At 42.6% G+C, this 21,863-nt stretch overlaps 1 protein-coding gene across 2 annotated transcripts in view; it reads left to right on the top strand.

Annotated features, from left to right (window-relative positions):
- The window catches only part of tafa5a (TAFA chemokine like family member 5a), a 193,654-nt gene that overhangs the window by 72,764 nt on the left and 99,027 nt on the right, over positions 1–21,863 (top strand). The window contains exon 1 of one of the 2 annotated variants that reach the window (XM_037759946.1): positions 1,045–1,371. The exons of the other annotated variant lie outside the window; for it this stretch is intronic. Coding sequence (XP_037615874.1) covers positions 1,281–1,371 — 91 coding nt within the window. The 5' untranslated portion in view covers positions 1,045–1,280. Of the gene's footprint in view, positions 1–1,044; positions 1,372–21,863 lie in introns of those variants that run through there. 2 annotated transcript variants of the gene reach the window in all.

Raw genomic sequence — 21,863 nt, forward strand, 5'->3', positions numbered from 1 at the left:
TTCTCTTCCAGTTTTAGTCGTAGTCATATAGTCATCCCCTACTGACCCACATCTGGTGCTTTTAGTGACCGATAAAGCCTATTTAATGGCCTGATAACAGTGGAATCGGCACATGAGCCACTCTAACTCAGGATATGAGGATCACCTGCAGCCCCACAGTTTGCTCTCTTAGTTATCAGTGGAAACATCCTTCCACAGCAGCACTGTCTCATGCGTTGTATAGCTGGAGGAGATTATTTGGGGGACTTGTGACGTAACTTGGCGCTAAACAGAGATAAAAAAAATTTCGCGAATTTCCATCCACAGTGATTTGGAGCAAAAATGTTTTTTCTTTTTTGCGCACATGAACTAGAACAGGGATTAACTGGCAGTTCTCGTGCGTAAATGGCAAACGTTGCATTGGACTGAATCTAGAAGGAAAGAGAGAGAGAGAAAGGGAGGGAAAGTGACGGAACAACGGAGCAATATAGTGGAGAAGAGAGAGAGAGAGAGGGAGAGAGAGAGAGAGAGAGAGAGAGAGAGAGAGAGAGAGAGGGAGAGAGAGAGAGAGATGGAGAGAGAAAGAGCGGGAGAAAGAGAAAGGGAGAGAGGGTGAGACAGAGAGGGAGAGAGAAAGAGAGGGAGAGAGAGAGAGGGAGCGAGAAAGAGAGAGGGAGAGAGAAAGAGGGAGAGAGAGAGAGAGAGAGAGAGAGAGAGAGGGTCTGTAAGGCTGTTGGTGTCCAGTGTTTGTCTGTGCCTCCCCAGCAGTGGGATGTGAGATGTGCGTACCATGCAGCGGAGAGCGCTGATCATCCTCTGCGCGCTGCATCGCCGTGGACCGCCGCCGCGCGCACTCCAACACAGAGGAGACGCACAGAGAGACGCACCGAGACACGCACCGAGGGGCGCAGCCCGCTCCGCAGAAGCTGTCGCAGAGCAGACCACGGACTCCTGAAGAGAACCGGAGGGAGAGAAGAGAAGAAGGAGAAAAAGGAGAAGAAGGAGAAGTGTAGTGTGGATAAAATGTCATCCCGTCAGCCCTCGCTGTGGGGTTAATCTCGGAGCCGAATCCAGAGCGCATCTTTTTGGTTGTTTCTTCGGAATCCACAGCTCCTCTTCTGATCAGATCTAAACCGGACATATCAACAGAGGATTTTTTTTTTTGGTTTGCATGAAAGGGATGAATGCTGAATTAGAAGAGAATATGAGTGAGCGCGTGTGTGTGAGCTGAGGTGGAGTGTCTCTTCTCTCTCCCGTGCACGGCTGTCTCTCTGTCCGCCACTAAAGCTTCCTCCTCCAGGATGCAGCTGCTCAGAGTTGCGTGGGCTCTGACTGGAGCTGCGATCTGCTGCTTCCTCCTGCTGCTCATTCACTCCCGCCTGCTCAAAGAAGGTAACTCACACACAATTTACATGATTTGTTACACTATTTTAATGCGCAATCGCACATCCATGTAGTTTATATGAAGTTTTACGCAACAGTAAATCCAATGCGGAGTGTCAGTGGCTTCGGCGCAGTCAGACTCAAATATCTGCTTTTTCTGTTAAAATGAGAATCCAATGGAAACAACAACAAAGCACATTCATTTCCATGAAGAACAAATGTGATTTTCCTCACCTGCAATTCCCCTTATCAACAAGTCATTCACCAGAGGATGATCAATTCTGATCAATACATGAAATATGTGCAGGAAAAATAATCCGTATTAAAAGCATCAGTTCAGTGTTTCTATAGAATCCTGATAAACGTTCTCAATAGATGGCACTAGAGTCTAGCTGTAGGGTAACATTGAGGTCAAGCGGTTCTAATAGGTTTACCTGCTATTGTGTTCTCTGCCCCATTTATGTTAAAGCCGGGATACATTTCAGTCCTGATCATCATCCACACACATCACAGTGAGGCTCGCTGCTTCAACACACTGTGTGTTGAAGCACCGTGGCTGGACTGTATGTATGGGTGACACAGCCTGCAGGCATGGCTGCATTGTGGCAAGTGGTTGAGCTTTTTTGGAGGGTAATTAACCGAGTTGCATTCACTGACATTCAGATGAATGAATGACTGTGGAAACAAATCCACCCTAATGTGCTACAAATCATTAATTCCACCTACAATTTAGCATAATAAATACACAGCACACCTGTCTGTTGGGAGATCTTCACACAGAGGTTGAGTACACTTACTGCTCAAACTCCTCATGGTGCAACCGAGGGAATTGCTGTACTGTATGAACCGGGCAAAAAAACAGCACTTAATATTCCCTTTGTACATGTGTAGCCATGGGCGAGCAGCAGAGTCTGTTTGGCACTTAGGAACTGTCATCCTTTGTGCCGTTTTTTTTCAAGAAGCGTGGCTTGGAATGGCCTGCTATCCCCCTCCATGCCTCCGGCCTCTGGGCAAATATTCAGGTCAAGCAGTGGCAAACACTCTCTCCTCCTCACCATGGTGAGTACTGCGGGGTGGGAGAATGTCCAGCCATACTGAAGAAAACTTGTCTGTCAGCCAAAATGGGAGACAAGGGGGGGAGTTGAGGGTTTTCTGTACTGGCACATGTCCCGAAGCCTTCCTTTCTTTGGAGTTTTAATTTACTCTGGCATGCTAGCCTTTTTTTTCCACAGAGGTCAAAAAGAGGATTGTGTGGCCATCTAAATAATAATAAAAAAAAGTGCTGCTGGAGGCTGTGTTAATGCGAGGGACTCATTAGATTCAGGCCATCAGCATTGTTTGACTGGCAAGGCAATATTTTTGACCTTCAGTTGTTTGTCTGTATCATGTTGTGCTTTCACACCGAGGTGTTTTTTCCCCCTAAGCCTGCATTTCTTTCAAACTTGACACCGAATAGCTTTTAACTTTGTGGGGTTGCCGGTCTCTCGGTGGCGAGAAGACGCAATTAAAGTTCATTATGGCTCACGAGGTCCCTGTTTAAAATCTACTAGAGAGAGATGGAGGGGAAAGAAAGGCGCACAAAGGAGGGGTTGAGAATCTGCTCTCTTTAGGCTACGAGAATGGCCAAGGTCAAAGCCAGCTGTGAGGGCTAATAATACGGAACTGATAAAATGAATTCAAAGACTGCATTAGGGACAATCTTTTGGGGGATGAGCATAATGAAAGGCGTGCACGAGGGGCCTTAAAAAAGAACAGACCCCTTTTAATCTTCTCTCACATATTCCTTCATAAGAACATCAGGGTGGTGCAAGACGAGCCTCTCCAATGGGAATCACAGATACTGAACAAAAGAGAGAGCAATAGTGTATGTTTAGTCTCCTCAGGGGCTCAGTAATATATCGATATATCAATATCGTGATATGAGAGATATCCTCTTAGATTTTGGATATTGTAATATGGGAGAACTCTTCCTGGTTTTAAAGGCTGAATTATAGTGAATGTCATGTTCTGAACTTACCAGACTGTTCAAGCTGTTCTATTATTTGCCTTCACTCTCTTAGTCATTATATCCACATTACTGATGACTATTAATCAAAAATCAAGTGTAAATATTTTGTGAAAGCACCAATCCTACAATATCGTCTGAATATGGATATCGAGGTGTTTGGTCAAATATATTGTGATATTTGATTTTCTCCATATTGCCCAGTGCTGGTCTCCTCTCTATCAGGCCACCGATTGATTATCTGTGTTTATATGCATGTGTGGAGGTAGCCTGTCGACAGCATACATTCTTTTATTATATTATCATACCAGTAAGGTGATTTTGGTATTGGGAATGCCCCTGAAGAAACAAAATGTCACCCCTCTGCCAACCCGTTAGATGGTAGATGCCAGAATGTACCAACGTCCTATTCTGCTTCTGATTAGGGCTGTGTGTTGGCAAGAATCTGCCGATACGATACTTATCATGATACAGGGGTAATGATTCAATATATTGCGATACTGTAAGCAAGGAGATATAACTGCTATGTTTTGAAATTAAATTGTAGGAAAACCGTCATAGTATACAGAACACACCAGAAATAAAAAGAACACATTTATACTGCATGCAAAAAACTGCATAATTTTTGCCCCAAACTGCATGTGATTATCATAAAGTGGGCATGTCTGTAAAGGGGAGACTCGTGGGTACCCATAGAACCCATTTACATTCACTGATCTGGAGGTCAGAGGTCAAGGGACCCCTGTGAAAATTGCCATGCCAGTTTTTCCTTGTCAAAATGTAGCAGAACTGTGGTAGTTTAGCTAGTGTGACATGGTTGGTACCAATGGATTCCAGCACCTTCATTCTATCTTTAAAACTGAGCCCACTATGACCTCCAACATATAGACTAGCGGCCAGGCCTGACAGCGGGCCGTTGGATTTTTAAGAGTTTAATTAAAAATCAATACAGTGTTTTGGAGAATCGACACAGTATCGCACAACATAATATTACGATACTCATGTGTATCAATACTGTCTTACACTCCTACTTCTGATCAAGTATTGTAATATTATGTTTTGAGATATTACATTGACTCTCAAAAACACTATTTTTAATTAATAGTTAACATACAAATATTAACTCAGTCAATACATTATTTCATTTGCAAAGAGATGTGTCCTCTCAGTGTATGTGTCCTCTCAGTGTATGTGCCCTCTCAAAGTAGTGCTATGATGTTGGATGTTACAGGGACTGTGATAAATGATCCCTCTGTTCTGATTGCATAAACACTCAGATTTGTGTTCTTTATATGATGACAGTTTTAAAAAAAAACACACAATATATCGCCTTGCTTACAGTATCACGAAACATCGTAATATATTGAATGGTAACCCCTGTATCATGATAGTTATCGTATCGCCCAGATTCATGCCAATACACAGCCTTAACCATGATATACTTACCCTAACCAATCACACTCCTCATGCCTAAATCTAACCGCGTCCGGTGGGTGCGTTCTATCCCGTTAGATAGCCAAACACGCCAGCGAGAGCCCCGTCGTGTCAGCCCTCTTTTACATAATGTGACATGGGATCTTGCGCGATGAGAGGGTTGGATTGGGAATGGGGAAATATATTAAAACATCATGCATAGGGAATGTGGATGGATTTTTGGCAATGAATTTCTCACACTGTCCACTTCAATAATTCAGGCAACGGAGCAAATCCAATTTTGCTCTTTATCGGCCAAGATATTTGTCACATGGCAATAGAGAGTCTGACAGGTTCATGGAATGGCTTCTTGGTACGGGGAATTCTCCGGTGAATCCAGAACAATCTTGATATGGTTAAAAAATAATGAAGAGATTCATTCCAAAAATGAAAAGTTACTCAATGTTCATAAAATATTTTGGAGCATGAAATTGAGGCAGCCAGTGGGTTATAATTAAAAGTTAAAACCTCAATAGTTCAGGCAAGATTTATTTTTATATTGTCAAAAAATTACAATATTTTCCTCTCAATGAAAAACATTATTGAAAAGAATTATCAATTTTAGTGCTTTGTTTTTTTGGAATAAACACCTATGCAAGTATCTGAGAAAACAGGCTTGAAAAGACACAATTTGATTTAAAGTAGATTCCAAATAAGCCAGCACGTTTTAGATGATGTGGTGTTATGAAGAGAATCCCGAGTAATCCCTCTACTAAAATCCCTTTTAACTGTACCCAATTTGCTACTAGTAGACACCATCGCTGTTTCATACTTCAAAGAGAGGCATATTGCCTAAATCGTCTCTGTGGCAATGACAAGTTGAATTGGAGTACCGTCGCATATTTTCTTTTTATTCATTCATAAAGCCTTGTGTCTGCACGCCCGAGTGGCCTCGTAACATCCTCTACCTCCCCTCAAACGGGCCACCAGTCTGCCTGACGACGGCAGTTATTGATCCTCAGGTAAAACCACAGGCTGAGCCATAACGGACCACAGTGACTGAGACGTGTGTATTCATACACTGCGCCTGACATCAGGCCACCAAAATCAGTTTCATTTACCACAGACAGAAGCGCGGTCCAGGGGATCCTCTAGATATGGATCAGAATGGCATTCTGTGGCGTGACAGCTCTGCTCGGGGCAGCCTCAGGCAGATTTGGGTCAAGCGGTGGCAAATGCTTGGTGTCATGCACGTACGTGGCCCGTGGAGAAGGGGAAGCCCTGTCACATCTTTAGACATGCAAGACACCTCGTGTCTGCACTCCCTAGTAGCTTCTGTCTGTCACTATTTCTGGGTTAGTTTTTCCTAAAAAACTGATAGAAAAAATGAAAACAGACAGAATTTTCTTTAGCCTATAGGTTGTGTCATTTCACAGAATGTTGTCAGATGGTTTACAGTCTATGTCAGGTGCAAGCCTTCAAGATTTGACCCCATAACCAGCCATTGACCAGTAGATTGGGACTAGTTCACAGACTGTATATAAGAATTGGACGTAGTCACAGTGACGTCACCCATTGGTTTGTGGACAGCTGCTTTGAAGCCAAGTTGTCACCATCTTGGTTTTTGGCTGTCGCCACCTTGGTAATTTGCAAGCAGAAGTGACACGAGAGGGTGGAGCTACGTACAACCGAACGCGGAATATGAATGATGCAATTGACTTTCATGTCCTGAAAACACATTGTGAAAGGGTTAAAGACTCCCAGACTGGACAACGGCGTGGTGGCGACCTGTCGATGTAAGCTACTGAAGGACTGCTACCCAACTGTTGTTTCTACTGACAGTTGTTAGTGTTTCCCTCTTTATGCAACACTATCTTGTTTTCCAGTTTTTTTTCCCATTTCATCGTGCCTTCTATGTTTCATTTTCCTGGCAGAATATTAATTGTGTTTGTGCTGAAGAAGAATGCTGAGTACACTTCAGTCGTTAAAAGGCGTAGTTGTTTGCCAAGCATCACCTGCATCTAAAAGATGTTGCTTGTTTAATTAAAGTTGAGGCCAGTAGTGAGCTGCAGTATGAGCTCTGACTTGAATATGACTGAGAGAGTTGACTCATTAAGTATTTCTCCCTTTTTCAGCATCTATTATTAATCTGTAGAAAGGAGTGATTTTAGGGAATTTAGCCCCACGGCACAGCTTTAGGCTCAAGTGACATAAAGATAATGTATTCATGTGTTTAATGCCGCAGTAATACCCCTTTAGCATACAGAAGCGATGTCACAATCACCGTGTTTTACTTGGCAAATCCTCAGCGATGTCAAATCCCTCACAGCAACAGTGCACGCAGAGGTAAGCGGAGCGTCTCTCCGTATGTAATCTGCTGTAAACTGATTTAAATTGAGCACAATTTATCTTTAATGGTCAGTATCAGCTGTAATCCATAAGAGTAATGCACATTAATCAATTGCTTAATTGATTCATTACTTAAAGGGGTTTGTTAATTAATTCACTTCGATGAATCAATCACGCTTGGAGCAGAAACCTGTGGTGGTTTTCGAAGGTAATCTAAGCCTGTACTCCGAACGACCCCCTCGGGTCCTGCGTCCAGGGGCACTTTTCATCTGTGTGTGTGTGGATTCTCCGATATTTACTCATTGCACTGTTTTCACGGTTCCTATTGATTGTGGGACAGTAAAAAGTGTGCACTATTGCACCGAGTTTTCCTAAAGTCCTATTGATTGCGCTTTTGGCAGTGCTGTGGGACAATAAAAACAGCCAGTGGTTGGGGTTAGACTCTAATGAAAAGCTGGCTGTGAGGATCCTCTCTAGGTTCCACTTTTTACTTGAGATTGGCCTTTGGAAATAGTGATGTCAGAAAGACATCGACCTAACATACTTCATCCCTGCCCTTCCACCCATGAAGTGCCGTCTGAAACTCCCCGAGGCCCTACCGATCCAAGCTTGAAGACACAGAATTGAGCTACTCTGTAAAAAACCTTGAATCAGCAAGGACGTGTGACGCTCCATCCTCAGGCACATCAACGTAACACAGATGCTGCTGATAAAATGTGTGCAGTAAATTGTGGAGCAGATCAGCAAGCGAGCGCAGATTGCCAGATTTTGCTCATCCTGGATGTACGATGTGGGGGGGGAATGCATTAAGGATCGAGTGATTTTAATAACTGCAGCTGTATCTTTAATTAAAACCTCGTGCGGGAGCCGGGGAGTGTGTTCTGGTCACTGCGATAGAGCTCGGCTCTATAAATTAGTCATGTACACACATATACAAGATTGGATGGAGGAGGAGGAGTGTTTGGCAGACGACACACACACACAGAGGAGTAGGACAAGAGAAAGGAGGGCCAGTAGTTTGAGAGGTTAGAGACTAGCGAGACCATTTGTCTATCGGCTTGTCAGCTGGTGGGAGAAGGATCCTCTCAGATCAGCGTTTTCCTCCGAGGAAGGGCGGATTCCTCCGGGCTCATTCTTGCAACACCGGCAACACGTCCATCATGACCATCTCTCGAAGAGATGGTCCCTCCCCCTTCGGATGATCTAAGCTTATAGTGTATTCATCAAGATATACCAGCTCAAAGAGTGCTGATTTAAGGGATCTGAGCCCCCGTCCCTTCTATTCATAAACTACCTCTCCAGACTATCGATCCCGTGACCCGTCAGGGTGCTCGAGTGTGATACATCCACACAATCTCGAGGAAATGATGGGCGAGAAGTGTGCTCACCCTTCCGCAGTTTCAATCTGTGATTTCCCGCCGTGTCAAAGGTAGAGATGAGGTCATCCCTCCGGTTCGATCAATCGCCACGTCTCTGTTCATCTGCCTGATCAATAAGCTACTTAAGAAGTTTGATCTCCTGTGTGATCACAGTCACTTGAACGGATTTAGAAACAAGGCTTTTTCTGTCTTCACAAAAGCTCGGCCCTGGAGGCCGCGGTGACACAAATGTGGTGTCTGTGATAACAGGCTCGGTCATGCTTTATGGATCCGGTGCGTTTCGGAGCGTTTTTTCCCATTTCCATCTGACAGAAATGTAGGTTTAATCTCGCATTACTCTGGCTGTAGCGCATTAGCTTTTTGTGTCAAAGGGGGCAGAATATTACCGATGCTATGCTGCACCACCAAAACAAATTGCATGTTACTCTTTAGAAAACTAATGGAGGCTTTATCGATTGGAACAAGGCCAGCCACTTGCTTTGTCTCGGCTGTCAGATTGTGTCTAAAGCAATTTCATAAAGATCATTATTTTCTTTCTCGGGATGTCTCGCAGCTAAACAAGATCCTCCTCCGTTCGCTCCTGCCTTTTTGTACTGCTCACGGCGGCGGCTCTTATGGCCCAATTGAAAATGAATTAGAATAGAATGACACATAATGAAAATCACTAAAAAACATTGGCACGTCACATCCCCTTAGCTTGTTGCACCCTTGAATAGATTGCTTGTGGGGGTTTCAATTCCTATTCTCGACCTAACGCAGTGAGAGAAAATGGGTTTAGCTTACTGTAAAGGACAAGCCATAACATTATGGGTCATAACGAGCGGTGCCACTCATTTAATCTCCTAATGCCATTATAGCGTGCGGAGGGGAGAGGTGCTGACATGGGTGTTAGTCATGCAACAAAGCGAGATAACTCGATGCGTTCGCTGCACTTACGGTGATCATCATTGACATAAGTGACGTGGCTGCCGAGGATCACGGTGTCAAATTGTAATCCAACAGGTTGCTTGAATAACATTATTCAAATGATTGCATGTTTCATCTCGTTTACTCATTTGTCTTAAGACGTTTCAAGGTATTCTGAACGCAGATTCCGTCGTATGGACGCATGAACTCCAGAATTGATTGATGGTTCTTGTAGTACACCAGGCCTCTTCAATGTTTGGCCCGTGGGCCAAATCTGGCCCTTTAACGACCTCAAACCAGCCCTTTGATGATTTATAGATATGAAAAAAAAGTATTTGAATTATAATAATAATAATTTCTTCCAATAAGAGAGTTTATTTCTGTTCATCAACGTTATCACTCATGCTATTGATGCTGTTACAGACTATTAAAAGCAATACGATTGTCAATCAATTGAAATGTGTAATCACGATTAATCGCAAAATAATCTCATATTTGTATCTGTTCAAAATGTACCTTAAAGGGAGATTTGTCAAGTATTTAATACTCTTATCAACATGGGAGTGGACAAATGTGCTGCTTTATGAAAATGTATGTTTATACTTATTATTGTAAATCAATTAACACAAAACAATGACAGATATTGTCCAGAAACCCTCACAGGTTTTTAGCATAAAACAATATGCTCCAATCATAACATGGTAAACTGCAGCCCAACAGGCAACAACAGCTGTCAGTGTGTCAGTGTGCTGACTTGACTATGACTTGCCCAAACTGCATGTGATTATCATAAAGTGGGCATGTCTGTAAAGGGGAGACTCGTGGGTACCCATAGAACCCATTTACATTCACTGATCTGGAGGTCAGAGGTCAAGGGACCAATTTGAAAATGGACATGACAGTTTTTCCTCAACAAAATTTAGCGTAAGTTTGGAGCTTTATTTAACCTCCCTCGTGACAAGCTAGTATGACATGGTTGGTACCAATGGATTCTTAGGTTAGATTCATATGATGCCATTATCTTCACTATAGCTTTAAAAAGGAGTCTGCTACAGCCTAAAAATCGCAAGTTGCGTTAAGACATTTGTGGCGTTAAAAACAAATTTGCATTAATGTTTTATTATCGCGTTAACTTTGACAGCCCTGTCTTTTATTTAAATAACCTGCTGGCAGAACACCAAGTTTAATTAGCCCATTCATTAGTTATGTCTTGCGAAGCACGGAAATATTTATTTTGTTAAATAGTTTGAACCAAGGCTGATTAAATTCATTTAGAGGAGTCAAACTGAATTAAAAACATTTTTAAAATCAACAATGTGTTTTATTGTTTTCAGATTTAAATTCTTAGCTTTGAAGATTAGATATGAAATGAAAATGTCTGGCCCCTTTCCACTTTCATATCTGGCCCTTACAAAAGAGTAATGAAATAGGCCTGCAGTACAACAAACTATGTAAACCGTTAAAGTTTTCCTATAGGGAAAAAGGACTTCGGAGTTCTGTTCTGTTGAGCCTTTGCTGTGAATACATCTCAATGCAATTGTTTGCGCATCTGTTGTAGAATAGCTCGAGTTTGCACATAATCTCCTGGTTTCTGCTCTCTCTCTCTCTCTCTGCATCTGTTAATAGCCATTTTTTTTACAGTTACACCATTGCTACATATACTTTTATGCTTATGTTTACAGCTCTGTCGATACAACAGCAGAGGGAGGGGAGGGGGGGGAAACAGCCGGCGATTCTGCTTCATCATAATCATTACGGTCCATTCCACATGGGGGAGAGGAACTTCATTATTGTACCTGCAGGGACTGTTAAAACCAAACTCATGAATACAGAAAGCTTTCTTCCGTGGCGTGTTGTTTCTTTACAGTGCTGCCGCTAGGGAATTTTTAAAGGCTGCATTCTTCACTTAAAAGTAATACATATCGTATACAAAACTGTGTACACAATAATTGACAAGTCATGTCGGATTCACCGCTGTGGGTGCTAAAACCAGCTGTCTGTCTGAGCTCCAACAGAAGTCTGTATAAGCGGGGCAGGTGGGTCGCTGCTTTTTCAAACCTTAGTGTTTCATCATCTGAGAAGTAATGCACATTCTTCTATTTGGTATGCATTGATGTGATCTGACTTGGCCTCACATTGTTTCCCTTTCATAACATTGACTTAGCTATAGCCTCTCACAGTCTATTCCATATTTCAGAGGTTATTATCACCAAGAAATTCACAGTAAGGGCATGAATCAGACTTACCCTCGATAGCATTTCACCACAAACACAAAAAAAGGTGGTGGGGAAAAAAAAAAAAATCACATTTTAATAATGATATGTATTCAGCAAATGAAATATGCCAGGCTTGCACATTTGCCTTGCTGAACAGACAATAAATTATACCTTGTGCACCGCCACATAAGCCCAAGGATAATACCACATCCAATGAGTTGAAAGGAAATGGGGCTTGTGGGATGCAGGAAACCAGAATGCCCTTGCTTAAATCAAACAGCAGAAGGAGGAAACATTGACATGTAGGTCCTGTTGGTGCGATTTACCTCCCGCATGCGCCTCGGAGCGCGGCGGGGTCGGCGTGTAAACACGCAGCCTCGCTCTCTGAGCAGATAAACTTCGCGGCCGCAGACGTGGCGTTAACATGCAGAGGTGTGGCGACAAATACAAAATGCAGACATATGCATACACACACACACTCTGTCAAATATACGCCGAAGCTTGACAGACTGTACGCGCTATCTGCTGTTTGCTTTTAGTACGTTGCAAAGCAAATTCCTGCAGCTCCAAGTCTAATTTATCAAACAGATTGTGCGAGTGTGAAGTTTCATCATACATTCCGAACACACACTCCTTCTCTTCCAGATAGCGAATAAATGCTGCGAGCAAGTGTAGATGATGTGCACACACAGGCACAGAGGCAGCCGGGTATACATATGCATGCACGGCCACAAAGGGTCAGTCTCCCACACAGTGCGGTGGGTTCTTATGGGACTCTGTAGAGGATGAGATATTGCTGCAGAGGCCACACACACACACACACACACACACACACGCGCGCACGGTCCACATCGAAGCACAATCAAGTAAAACAACACACACACACATGTCACTAAAGCAATCTCGTCAAAAATGGAGATGTGTGTGAATGGAAAAAAACATCTGCTGCTGCTTCTACATGTCAGCAGCTTGATAACCTGACACATAACATACACACACACACACACACACACGCACACACACACGCACACACACACACACACACACACACACACACACAAACGTTAGCATCATCTGTCATTTGGTTGCCACACATTGACAGATACAATACATTCCAGTTATCATCTGAGGGACTTGATATCATCGTACACACACACATACACACACACGCACACACACACACACACACACACACACACACACAGGCAGAGCTGACATCATGGCGGCAGGGCAGAAGTAGAACCAGTGACATCTCGCCCTTAATAGTGTCTGATAGGTAAACAGAGCATAGCCACCCACCTGCCTTTTGGCCCAGGTGGAACCACTTGAGCAAATTGCCTCCTTAATTGATGGACTTGAACTGGTTTGTGTGTGCTAGCTCGTGTGTGTGTGTGTGTGAGTGTGTGCGTGCTGAGGTTTGTGCCGCTGCCTGTGGCTAGGGGGAGCAGTAATAGTGGAAAGAGAAATCTGTCAGCTGGTAATGAAATAATTGGCACAAACGGTAACACATGCGGGGCTCCCGTGCACACATACAATTTCTATAATGCTCGTAAATATACACGTGCACGGAGGCAGACCTCTCGTAGGTTTGCGCTCTGTTGTGCACACTCGAGCACAAACACACAACCCTGAGTACAGATAACAGCGTAGTGAAGGAGCCTGATGCACCGTTTCCTCTGGTTGGAGCTACAAATGAACTAACTCAGTGGCTGAATATGGATGTGAATATGGACTCTGACAGCAAATGAGGCAGAAAGGAAGATGAGGGGAAAAAGGAAAAGACGCACTATATATATATATATATATATATAAACAAAGAGAGTAAAAGAGTAGAATGATGACGAAGGAAGAGGCGAGAGAGAATGAGACAGACAGAGAGAGAGAGAGAGAGAGAGTCACAGGTTGTTGCCGATGGGTTGTATCCTGAAATAAATTATTTTTGGAGGAGGGTTACCATGGCAACTCAGGTAACGTCAGACAGGGATTGGATGTACTAGTAACCTGCACCAGCGCTGAGAGAGAGAGAGAAAGAGGATATCATCCAAATTCTGTGTACAGTTTCTATCCAAGTAGGATTGTACACTATTCTGGGATTCTCCAGTACTGTACTTCATTGGAGGGATAAAAACTGAGATTATTGGTTCAATTTCCGTCATTACCTTTCTGCAAGAGAAGCCAATATACTGGTTGTGCTGAGAGTTCAGATAAGAGATGCTAATCGCTGTCATTATGTTGAGAATGACATGGCAGAGGTCACAGCTTTTGTCTTTTTTGTGATGTTAATGTGCTCAGTGTCAAAATCGCTGCCAACCAGGAGTCAGAATAACTTAAAACTGTAGGCTGGCGCAGTTTACTAAAAATAGGTAATGTTCCCTGTGTTTTTACATTTAAACTCTGGTGGTGGAAGTATTCAGATACTTCACTTAAGTAAAAGAAGTAATTCTGCAATATAAGGAAACTCCATTACAAGTCCTTTACTGAAAATGTCACTGAAAAGTATTATTAGCAAGATGTACTTAAAGTCGGAGTGAAATGGAGGCGTTAAAGTGTCTTTAGCTTCTGTACTGTGAGTACTCCCCAGAGTAACAGAATATTGAGCGGTGTGCCGATTTAAATTAAATCCTTTGCATTTGATTGGACCGCTAAAAAATGGGCGGGCTTGGAATGTAGCGCAATCCGGAGCCTCCACACACACCTCCCTTGTCACTAAAAGTTGCTGATTGATTGATGGATGGATGTCATGATATTACTGGTTGGTACTAGCTTACGTAAGCACAAGTCATATTTGTTTTACAGGAAGAAAATATGAATAGATTTTGATATAAAAATGGGACCGGGGATGTGATCTAAAAGGGGTAAAAAGGCATTTTTCATTTCATGTGACTTTAAAGTAAAACTCTTAATTAATAAAAAGGGCCCCTGTGATTGCTATGCTATTATATATTATATTATTGGATTACTATTGCTGATGCATTAATGCATATGTAGTATTTTACTGTTGTAGCTGAGTGAGCTGGAGCTAATTTCAACTATTTTAAAATGTATACTGTTAGGTAGTTTAACTTAAAAGAGTGCATCATATTTTATAAGATCATCATATGTTTTGTCTTAAAAACTTGAAATAATTAGATAGTAGCTTTAAGTAGAAAAAAAGTATAAAGTAGCATGAAATTGATATATTCAAGTAAAGTACAAGTATCTCAAAAATAGTTTCTTGAGTCAATGTACTTAGTAGCATTCCACCACTGCCGATACAAATGTAGAGCCGATGAGTTTGCTGTAAATTTGATTATTGTAATGTACAGCTTTAAAGGTACAGTGTGGGGATTTGGCGGCATCTGGTGATGTGGTTGCAGATTGCAACCAACCAAATACCCATCCGCTCACTCCACCCTTTCCAAGACTGCAGTAACGTGAGCCATCGAGTGCAAAACTGTGGTAACGTCGTTGGCCTCGCTCAGAGGTCATCCATACCATAATAACACTACTTTAGGAGCAACGGGATCTATTATATAGATCTGCTGCGGTACCAATTGGACAAAATTCCATAAACAAACAGGAGGGAAGTTGCAAATGTCACGTGGCCCATAAATGCACAGGAAGCCATCTGCAAATGCGCAAATATCATTCCACATGTAGAAATAAATGCACAAATGCGTGTATATCACTTTACATGTAAACCTTTAAATACGCATTTACAGAGTAAGTTATGTGTATTTGCAAATCGCCCTTTATTTTTGTGGATTTGACTTTACACAACACAAATACAAAAATACATGTTTGTGGATAGTGAAATATTTGGAAATCATGGTACACATTTGTGGAATGTATTCTGTGGATTACAACTTATAAAGTACAATAAAAAGTTCCATAGTCGGGGGGGGGCTGGTGCAGGATTATTTGACAATGTTTTGCAAGACAGGCTTCACTAGATATAACGTTGTGGTTTTGGTGCTTCTGTGTAGTTTGTGTTGGAACAGCATAGCCACATGCGAGCGTGCATAGGAAACACCGACCCACAATGATTTATATGAGTGTAAGAAGTTACAAATAGTCCCTTTAATCTCTGGCTGTTTTTCCCTGTTCCTGATCACTGAGTAAGCCTTCTACTATACCAGTACTTACTCTGTTTTAAAAGCCAATCTATAAATAGTTGCTTTAATGAATTCTCATTCAAGCTGAGGTCACATTTTTAGTGCGCGTGAGGATGCAGCAGTCGGAGTCGAGAGCCGGTCGCATTTACTCGATGTCCTCAAAATAGCTCCATAATGGTGCTGTGCAAGTACATGTGTCTTGTAGTGTAGCCCTCTGGAACTGAGAGGAGATAGAGGAGAGGACACAGTGAGAGTGTGTGTGTGTGTGTGTGTGTGTGTGTGTGTGTGAGTAGTGTACGGTAGATGCAGATGTGGGGAGGCTGCGCCAGTGAAAGCCTCCGTAGGGGGCTTTGGTTGTGTAACGTCTGTGGTAGTGTGTGTGTGTGTGTGTGTGTGTGTGTGCAGGCAGGTGTTCCTCCATGCTTCCTTGCGTGTATGTGTGCCTAGATGCAGTTATGTGACTTCAGCAAATGTGTGCAATCTCATTGTGTGTGTGTGTGTGTGTGTGTGTGTGCGTGTGCGTGCGTGTGTGTGTGTGTGTGTGTGTGTGTGTGTGTGTGTGTGTGTGTGTGTGTGTGTGTGTGTGTGTGTGTGTGCACGTTTTTTGTCCAGTCAATAATTAGCCCAGACAGCAGGGGGAGGACGATGAGAGGAAACAAGAGGGAAAACAAGACTAAAGAGAAATATGAAATAATAAGAACAGCAAGTGTAGCCGAGCCCCCCCCCCGCACATACACACACACACCCGCCCTCTGGTTACCGTGGAAATCCAGATAAGGATGTTTCCACTCTTATTCTGCTAACAGGGCTCTGCATTGGCTCTGACAGAGCCTGAATACCAATTACACTGCCCTGGCACCTCCTCCACTGGAGATAGAGACAGAAATAGGGGTTGTGGGAGCAAGACGGAGCGACGGTGGAGATGAGGTGGGGGTGTGGGGGGGGGGGCAGAGAGGGGACAGAGGGAGAGACGAATGCGAGGGGGGACAGAGTGGATATAGCTGACTATATAGAATAAGGACAAGTGGGAGTGGGCAGAGAGGGGATGGAAAGAGAAGACAGCAGAATAAGGGACTGGATGTGTGGGGGGGAGGAAAGGAAGAGTTTTGGAGCAGTAAACAACTGGCACTTAACTCTATCAACACTGTCCACAACCTTTCATTCTCTAAAGTGAGCATAACAACGCCCCCCCCCTCCCCCTTGTCCTATACTGTCAAGAATCATTTTCTATTAAGTTTTTTTTCCCTTTGCGTCTTAAAGCGACGGCTGACCATCGGCTGGTAATAACAGCGGAGGTCTGATGATAGCTCTGGTGTTGAAGCCAATGAATAATTTATCATTCATGCCGCGCCGCAGTGAGCACATAGTCTCCTTTAAAGCACATTGACTGTCTGTGCTCCGGCTCTAGCCCCCTGGCTTTATTACGAATGCACACATACACACACACATAGACACATTTGAATGCAGGCACACACACACGTATTAAACGGAGAGCTTCCTCTACATACTTGACATGCTCGCATCTCCTTTTTTCCCGCTTCCCTATTTCCTTCTCTTTTGTTATGCAAAACGGCTGTTGCTATAGTGTTGCTGCTTCCTCTGTAGCAGCAGTGTGTGTGTTGCCAAAAACTGGTGCGGGATGAGGATTCAGGTTGTGATGAACTCTTAAAAAAAAAAAAACTGGACGTGGATATGCTGGAGTCCTTGGAGACGAGCAACAATGAAGGAGGCAGTGCACTCTTTAACTCCCAGAACACTAACATTGTGTCACTACTTGCTGTGATATACAACGCCTTCCTGTATCTCTCTCGCCTCCTTCTGTCAATGGCAGCAGCAGTATTTTTTTTCCCCCTTTTTTATTGCAGGAGTCAATTTACCTTTGTTACTGGCACAAAGACTTTGTTAGCTTTGAAAAGCAGCAACCGTGCCGAGCCATCAGCTCCTGCTCATCCAGCTATTGTGGAATGAGGTGTGTGCACGGGGCACATCGTTCTCCGCTGCATCGAAAATGATTGTCCTCCTCCTCCCACGTGTTTGACGGTGTTGTTGTTGAATGAAAAGATGTCTTTTTCTGCAGTAAGCAGGTTAACATGTGGGATTAAGTTCAGCTAAAAGATTCCAGCATCACTCTGTAGTCAGACTTTTATAGAGCTCTGTGGAGTTCTGTGGCTGTAGAAACTGATGTGATGGGGAGCGAACAAAACCTCCAATTTGCACACAGGATCCTTGTTTATTAAAATAAAGTACTACATGGTTTATTTCTGCTCTAGTTAACACCACTTGAGTTGAGTCCAAGGTTGAATAGTCAAAAAAGTTACGTCCTGTGTCTTTTCCTAATCTAACCACTTTCCATTTCCTTGACTTCGATGGAAAACGTCAGGGAAAGATGTAAAAGAGAATTCATAAGGACTTAAAGATGACCGCGGTGCTAAGACAATCAGACTGCACTGAAGGCAATTAACATGAAAGTTAATTGTAACATTTTGGTCGCCTAACGACGTCTTATTCAGCGTTCGGTTTTACCTACCTCCACCCTCTCCTGTCACTTCTGGTTCCAAAAACCAGGATGGCGACGGCCATATCTTCTAAGATCTAGCTACCCAAGATCCATATCTTTTAGGAACAAGAAGATCAGTTATGTTATGTGCACAAGACTTAAAACAATATTTTTTCTGGACTTCAGATGTTTCATATACGCCAGCAGAGTGGGCGTGGCTTTACTCAATAACAAGCCGCTGGAGGTGAGAATACTGTTGAAGAGAGGTGAAATACTTTTCCTCTGTCGTTTATGTGTTGGGCTCGAAGCTTTGGGAGAAAAGAAGAGAGGATTCCTTCACTGTGTGGTTTCTGACAACGTGTTTGATCTAAACATTAAGAAATAACAGAACGCCCCAGGATGGCGGCGCTCTAACAGTGTGTAGTCGTACATTCAGCTGGCTGAAAACCGTAAAAAGTAGCTGGCGTGTCCCCAAGGCATGATGGGTAATACAAGCGGACACAGTCCTCGAAAGCACAAGGAACTTCCAGTTTGTGAAACAGACGGCTGCAATCACGTCGGGTTTGTGGTTCTGGATTTTCTCCGAGGCTCTTTCACCTCTCTGCACGGCTTCGCTACGCCGCTTAGTTCATTCTACCGTAACCACGTTACTGCGTCTCCAAAACAAACAAAATAAAGACAACACAAAAACAGCTGCTTCTCTTTCGTTAAAAAAACGTGAACGTGGCCTGAAATATTGGCTTCAAAGACGAGAATCTGAGGACAAAAAAAACAAGTTTTAAAGAGTGCCAGAGTGTTAGATGTGAGGGGGGAGTGATGGAGGTGGAGATACGATAATTTCACACAAATATCTAACAGGATAAAATGATGAAGTGATGACATTTTGGACAGACATGGATGTAAACTGCAACTTCATTGGTTGGCGGAGGCGTACAACTGCGAGGTAGTAATTGTAATTTGTTTGTTTTTTTAATAGGGCTGTCAGTCGATTCAAATATTAAATTTCAATTAATCGCAAATTATACGCACATTTTTTATCTGTTCAAAATGTACCTTAAAGGGAGATTTGACAAGTATTTAATACTCAATGAAATCAAAAATGGAGGAAAAAAATATTTTAGCCGTCTGAACCTCATATTAGAGACCGGATGAAACTGTATAAATGTGTGTTTATAAACTAGGGCCGTCAATCGATTAAAATAGTTAATCGTGATTAATCGCAAATTAATCTCACATTTTTTACGAGTTCAAAATGTACCTTAAAGGAAGATTTGTCAAGTATTTAATACTATTATCAACATGGGAGTGAACAAATATGCTGCTTTATGTAAATGTATATATATATTTATTATAGTAAATCAATTAAAAACACAAAACAATGACAAATATTGTTCAGAAAACCCTCACAGGTACTGCATTTAGCATAAAACAATATGCTCAAATCATAACATGGCAAACTGCAGCCCAACAGGCAACAACAGCTGTCAGTGTGTCAGTGTGCTGACTTGACTATGACTTGCCCCAAACTGCATGTGATTATCATAAAGTGGGCATGTCTGTAAAGAGGAGACTCGTGGGTACCCATAGAACCCATTTACATTCACTGATCTGGAGGTCAGAGGTCAAGGGACCCCTTTGAAAATGGCTGTGACAGTTTTTCCTCACCAACATAGTATGACCTGGTTGGTACCGATGGATTCATCAGGTGTTCTAGTTTCATATGATGGCAGCATCTTCACTCTAGCTTTAAAACTGAGCCGCTGTAACCTCCTAAAGATTGATTGCACTAATGCATTCAAGAAATTAGTGGCGTTAAAACGAATTTACGTCACGCGTTATTATTGCGTTAACTTTGACAGCCCTATTTTTTAAGCAACTTTATTTATAACACATAGAAAATGAGTACAGTGACAAACTCAGTGCTGTACAATTCAAGTAAGGATTCCTGTCCAGAACAGAATCACACCTCCTAAGAAGGATGTTTTTGTACAATTAAACAGCAACATAGGATGTTATTGACGCCCGAATGGTCCGTAGCTCTAAATCTAAAGGAATTGTGGGACGGCATTATAAAGAAGATAAGAAAGGAAGCACTGAAGCACCTTTGCTTAGCATTTAGAGAATTCAACCAGCTCTTATCATTGCTACCACTTAAATACTTCCGGGTCATTACACTTAGTTAGGAACCTTTCTAAGCAAAAAAAGACCATTCAACCGTTGTAGTTACCGTTGAGGCACCACGGCCGGGCCATTTGGCGTATCTGCAGGTACCAATGGACTGTTTCAAAGGAATTGCATTGCTAAGCAACAGCTTGGGTCCATGTGTACTTCCTGTCAGCGTATGTCATTCACATAAACTGCAACAGGAGATAAATGGGGACACATATGGAATGTGGCTCAGATGGGCATGAGGTTTTTAGTGATTTAGCTATCAAACTGAAAAAGGAAATGAAGTGGAAATGGTGCCCTTAGGTGTCAGTCTGGTGAAGATTTAGAAACTAGAGACCATCATGCTATAATGAATCAGTTAATGAATTAAATAAACATGGCATGGTTTAGGTCTGTTCCCAGGTTAGTGCCATCCTCATATCTATGGTCCTAAATCAGTTGTTTCAACATCGCTATGTCAGTGCATGTCCTTGTCAATAATCTGATTGATCAACCGGAAGGAGAGTGGTGTTAACGGCTAATGCTAGCATTATCCAGACAGGTAATATGCTCCTGCACACATTCTTGATTACTGAGTCCTGATTTTGATGTGTCACCAGCCTCTTTTATGATATTGTTTGCGGTGTAATTCAGGCCCACTTCCAGCTGGGAAGCTAGCAGAGGAAGGGGAGAGTGTCTTAAAGAGACAGGTGCTAAAACAGAGCGTTTCAGACTGAGGGTGAACACAGGCATATTCAGACAGACAGGATGAGAAAACAAATGTGTTTTTTGAACATTAACGCATATAAACATGTTCTAGTAGAAACCCACAATACAAATATGAACCTGAAAATGAGCATGATATGGCGCCTTTAATAGCTTAAATTCACACTCCAGTGCTACAGCGCTAACTCCTCATTACACTTCTACTGGTATGTTATTCTGTATGTTTGATCAGCAGTCTTTAGATAATATTGGGCTGTTTTTGAAAGTCAAATTTGAATTCCTCTGACATTTTTGGGGTGGGGGTGGGGGGGTGGGGGGGGGGGATTCACATCAGCTGCCTCTAACAAGGTTGCGTAAGCTAAGTAAAATAATTTCACAGTGACTCACATGCATGAGAAATTAAGTTGAGCAGGTTTTTTTTCTCCCGAGCTGCAATGGTAAGACTTTAATTAGCTCTGTCACATATTTAGCCGTGATTTTTATTGGTTGCCCTATGGAGTATATCCCCATGCATATACCCTTAATATTTAGCAGTGTGGACGTGAATATCAAGGTAACAGCATGCCTGCCACAGTGCTTGTATTATTGCCTCATGCTTTTGTATTTTGTAACCTGCTCAGTTGCATTTTTTTTGCAGAAAAATAGATTTGTCAGTAACTGCAGCACTTTGGCTACCCAGAAAATTAGAACTGTACACAACAAAACCTTCCCTTCAAAATGAAATTGTATCCCGGGAGGTTGCAGCATGGTGTCCATGCCAATCTGCAT

Source organism: Sebastes umbrosus, chromosome 23 (assembly GCF_015220745.1).
Source record: "Sebastes umbrosus isolate fSebUmb1 chromosome 23, fSebUmb1.pri, whole genome shotgun sequence".
In the NCBI taxonomy this organism is placed as follows: Eukaryota; Metazoa; Chordata; class Actinopteri; order Perciformes; family Sebastidae; genus Sebastes; species Sebastes umbrosus.